The 4,663-nt window shown below is 34.2% G+C and overlaps 1 protein-coding gene across 2 annotated transcripts in view; it reads left to right on the forward strand.

Annotated features, from left to right (window-relative positions):
* The first annotated feature begins 273 nt into the window (after positions 1 to 273).
* LOC113822803 (phosphatidylserine lipase ABHD16A) overlaps positions 274 to 4,663 on the forward strand; it is a 16,466-nt gene continuing 12,076 nt past the window's right edge. Inside the window, exons 1-10 of one of the 2 annotated variants that reach the window (XM_070123515.1) lie at positions 316 to 513; positions 895 to 978; positions 1,499 to 1,555; positions 1,931 to 2,026; positions 2,882 to 3,019; positions 3,249 to 3,319; positions 3,763 to 3,938; positions 4,081 to 4,198; positions 4,369 to 4,510; positions 4,658 to 4,663. The exon at positions 4,658 to 4,663 is cut by the window's right edge and continues 147 nt beyond it. In XM_070123515.1, the coding sequence (XP_069979616.1) occupies positions 439 to 513; positions 895 to 978; positions 1,499 to 1,555; positions 1,931 to 2,026; positions 2,882 to 3,019; positions 3,249 to 3,319; positions 3,763 to 3,938; positions 4,081 to 4,198; positions 4,369 to 4,510; positions 4,658 to 4,663 (963 nt within the window). In that variant the 5' untranslated portion in view covers positions 316 to 438. Of the gene's footprint in view, positions 514 to 894; positions 979 to 1,498; positions 1,556 to 1,930; positions 2,027 to 2,881; positions 3,020 to 3,248; positions 3,320 to 3,762; positions 3,939 to 4,080; positions 4,199 to 4,368; positions 4,511 to 4,657 lie in introns of both variants that reach the window. The other variant, XM_070123516.1, reaches the window with a different exon arrangement.

The following is a 4,663-nucleotide window of genomic DNA, read 5'->3' on the forward strand; positions in this document are numbered from 1 at the left end:
CTATACGTATACGGCCGGTTTGTTAAAACTGTGTGAGGACCGACCCATGAAATATTTTTATACCGCCATACATATACATTGAAATAAATGCATATTTATCTACTGTGTAGATAGAGAAATAAATGTATATATACCTGATAGATTGACAGATATGCATTTATTTCTGTGTAAAAGCATGTTTCTCTATACGAGTACTCACTGGGTCGGGCCTCGCACATACCGGCCGATAGACTTTGTACACACTTAACATTCGGCACCCATCTCGCGAAACACACACACGCACGCACACAGGTGAGTGACAGTCGCCCCAGAGCCCTCTATCGACGGCCAAACGAAGTTACCCATAATAACACAGTCGTGCAATCCGGTCGAGGCATCTGCAGGCTGGCAGTTGCTGAACCCTTCTAAAACTTATCTGACAGCAGTCGCCCGTTCACCATGTCTCTCTTTTGGAGCTGTTTAGTGGGGCCTCGGCTCTACAGCGTGTACGGGCAGATCAGATCAGGGAAACAGGTGAGAGGGGGTCGTGTCAAGGCCCGTTTGTGTGTGATTGATCATATGATTTTGAGATAATTTGAGAGGGACGTGATTTTCGTGTGTTAATATCTTCAAGGAATGGAAGTGTTTGTCAGATATGTGGAGCGTAGTGACTCATTCTACTGTTCTTTCATAAAAGTCCTAGAGATAAAGGCGAGGGAGATCTAAATATGTGTTATCTATATTCATTTTGTATTGATTTTACGTTCGGTGATAATTTTATGTTTATCAAGTTTATGATATTTAATCGTTTTGAGTCGAATAACCCTTCCTATTCAAATGAAAATTGGTCATTAGGTCCAGAAATTATATAGTTGGATGTGAGGAGATGTGAGATTAACAGTTGTATTATTAAAGAAATTGTGGAAGCCACTCTTCGAAGCGCAAAGTCCTCTACTAAGGAATAATACTGCAAAAAATCAACTGGTATATCAAAATAAGGCAAGATGATATGAACATTGTATTTTTGAAATTGACAGTCCTATAGTTATGCTAAGACTTCCTACAGTCGTGAAGAATTTAGCATAAAGAAATTGTATCCAGAACTGATTTGCATTACACAATTTTTTTTAAGCATACAACCATAGTTCATAGTACATAGTTAATTCACATTCATTGTGAGCTGTTTTGACTAATCTCTATTAAGTCATCCATTTAAACAAGTTAATTAATTTTAAATGCATGGTAGTATTAGAATTGATTTGAAGCATCTCACAGTATGGATGGTTATACCTAAACTTGTGAGATACTGATTCAGTGTTGTTAAGAAATGACAGGTTTTTATAGCTTGAAAATAGTTATCTTTATCAGTTTAATCCTAACCTTGTTAATTTTTTACTTTATCATTGGCCTGTAGACAAGGTATAAGATAATAAGGAATGAAAAATTCTTATAGTATAGTATTGTATTCACTTGAAGACTATATTAAAGAAAGAATTTTAATTAACATGTTTCATTGCAGGTCATTCCATATGTTGCTAATGCACTAGAACAGTTTGGGAACAACATTATGAAAGGGGTAAGTAAGCATACCATATGCTTTGATATTGATACCAAGTTTAGCTTGTTCTCATCTAAGCCGTACCTAGTGTATGTATATAGGAATTGTTTGCTAGTAACCACCTGTATGTTTGCAACAAGGTTTGGTGGATAAAGATAAGAAGTGTAATATTATTTTTGTATGTTTGAAAAAAAAAAAAAATAGAGTATTGATACAGTGAACTACATGACCAAAATAATATTGGTATTGTTTAAATAATGCATAATTATTCTGTTAAATGCATGATATATTACCATTAAAGTATTGAATATGTAATTTTTTGCATATTCTGTATGCAAGCACAAAATATTAATCACTTGATTCAAGATAAACATTCTTCTTCATCTCTTGCAGCTGAACATCATGTACAATATTGGTTACTTCGCTTCACCCTTTATTGCTTATTCTGTATACCAGTGGGAATACTCAAGCTACATCACTGCAGCCAAGGTAATGCTGAATGCATCATTATTATTATTATGGAGAACTCTTTGGAACTTTGGATAATCTTATTTTTTCAGTTTGAGCAGAAAACTGTTTGATTTGTAGAATAAGTCCTGAGTTCTTAGATTGTGACAAGTACATTTGTCTTTTTTTCAGGTGCCTTTAAGTAGAGCACAAATGATTCTCCTTGTTGTTAGGTGTAAAGTAGTGAACTTTTGCATAATTTTCATCACCATCCAGTCTGTAAGAATGTAAGTTAGCTCCACTGTATGTAATAAAAGTACAGTGTGAAAGAATGATTGACTGGAAAGTTCTCTAATATTTCTTTAGTAGTGAAGTGGAAGTGATACTAAGGAAGTAATAGATACAGTGCATTAGTGAGAAGGAGGAAAGAAAATAGTTATGATCTTCATGGCTAAATTAGAGTGCTTGTATAGTACTGACTAACAATATGATTATATAATTAAGATTATCATTTTGTGAATACTATTAACTTAATTTGCAAACATATTACTGAGATGAATTTAAATGTAGCTTTTCTACTAATCTTCATTAGTGGAGAATTGAGTTATAAAGAGGTTAGATTTCTAAATTAGATTGATTCATTGCCATTCATGTTTTAAGCTGTAATATCTAGATGCATTGTATTTAGCTGTAAATATATATAATATTCATTGAAATTTGAATACCAGTACATTTAAAGGTTCTCCCTTATGGAAGAGGAAGTGCATTAATTAAAGTTCTGTTATTAAAAGTGCTCATTTGAGATAAACTTATTTAAATAAAAGTCTAAACTCTTATTTCATTAGTCATCATTACTGTAATGATTTTCTTAATGACTAAAGATTTCTAATGTTTCAGTATGGAACTGGTCTCGGACTACTGCTGATTGTAGCCATGATTATTCGAGGATTTGGCCGGAGATTTAACCCAACCTACACAACATTCATAAAGGTGCTGAACAAGGCTGGAAATTACAGACCTTCTCTTGAAGACATGGTAAGATACCTGAGTGGAAAGTCTCTTAGATAATCCTATTGAACGTCTTACACTTTTGTTATTGACACTTGCTTTTCAAATAAAAAGTTTAGATTTTCTTTTGATGTATTTGTGGTGAGAGACTTGTATTATCATTCTGCCACAGCAGAGACTTTCTTAGGTTCTGTTAGTTTTTGTACACTATATATTTATATAGTGCAGTTTAACCAATTTTATTTTGCATTTCCAGGAGGCTGTGCAGAACTATGAATTTGACTTCTCAGCATGGCCAGTCAATTTTGATTGGGCAAGTGGAGTCCCGTAAGTTAACCATTTTATTTAGAAGGAGAAAAGAGAAGAGGATGAGTAGACTAGAGCAGAGAAAGTAGAAAGGTGATAGAGAAAAAGAGAGAGTTGGAATGGGGGAGAGAGATTGAAAGTAAATCATAGTTAGAAGAGAACTGTGAGTGAAGGAATGAAGGTAAGTGTAGTCATGAAGTGTAGTCATGAAAAAATGTGGAAGAAGAGAGTAAGAAAAGGAAGGTGATTAAAAAGGGAAAGAGTAGTGCATAAAAAGGGAAGTGAAAGAAATACGGTAGGCAGAAGAGATGGCAACAGAAGGGATAGGGTTAGAGAAGAATCTGAGTAACAGCAGTCATGGTTAAGAAAGTTGGTAAAAAAATATTTTTTAGTTATTTGGTTTACAAAATTTATCTGCATTTTTTCTGTGTGAATTAATATATTACTTGATTATTTTTTTTCAGGGATGAAAAAAAGAACAGAATATATGTTGTTGGGATGAGTTTAGTTCGGAGTAAAAGAGGAATACTCAGTAGGATATTGATGTTACCCATTGATATTATGGCAACACTTCTGACATTCTTGATTGGAAAACAGCTGATCTACCCCGGCTGCTCAGAGTGGTTCCAGACCATCATAGGTAGGCCAGAGTTGCAAACTAACACTGACTAGATGGACTTCTTTCATGCAATTCTCATATACTTTGGGACATTTTTATTCATTCATATTGTGTGGTTTTTGTCTATGATACACGGCAAATTATAAAAGTTTTTGGTTTTCAGGGCAAATTCTCATGAAAGAAAGAGAAAAATTGATTCTACACCAAGGAGGACAAAGAAGAAAAGTCACCACCCGGGATGGAAACAGCATTGACACAATGTTTGTGGACAGAAGAAAACAGTAGGTCATTGCTGGTACTTGTTTATTTGTTCTTAATATTGATACTGAATAGAAAATAGAAATGGTAATCCTCTCTTTAGGAAAGAGCAATATCATGGATGAAAAGATTATTATCTGTTGTCAGTTTATTTCTTATGAGCTTTAAGCCATAAATTACCAAAAATTTTCAGTGGGGAATATCCAAATGGGAAGACATTGGTGGTTTGCTGTGAAGGAAATGCTGGCTTCTATGAGCTAGGCATAATGACAGTTCCATTAGATGCTGGATATTCGGTCCTAGGATGGAATCACCCTGGATTTGGAGGAAGTACAGTATGTTACAAAGATTATTTTACAAGTTGATGTCATTAAGTGAATTCAAAGATAGATAACATAAGGTAGAGATTCCTTAACCAAATACCCATGTTTTCAAGATATTTCTCTTTGAATAAGCTTCTAAAGAATCTTTGATCCTTACAGGGTTCA

The sequence above is a fragment of the Penaeus vannamei genome, chromosome 7, assembly GCF_042767895.1.
Source record: "Penaeus vannamei isolate JL-2024 chromosome 7, ASM4276789v1, whole genome shotgun sequence".
Lineage (NCBI taxonomy): Eukaryota > Metazoa > Arthropoda > Malacostraca > Decapoda > Penaeidae > Penaeus > Penaeus vannamei.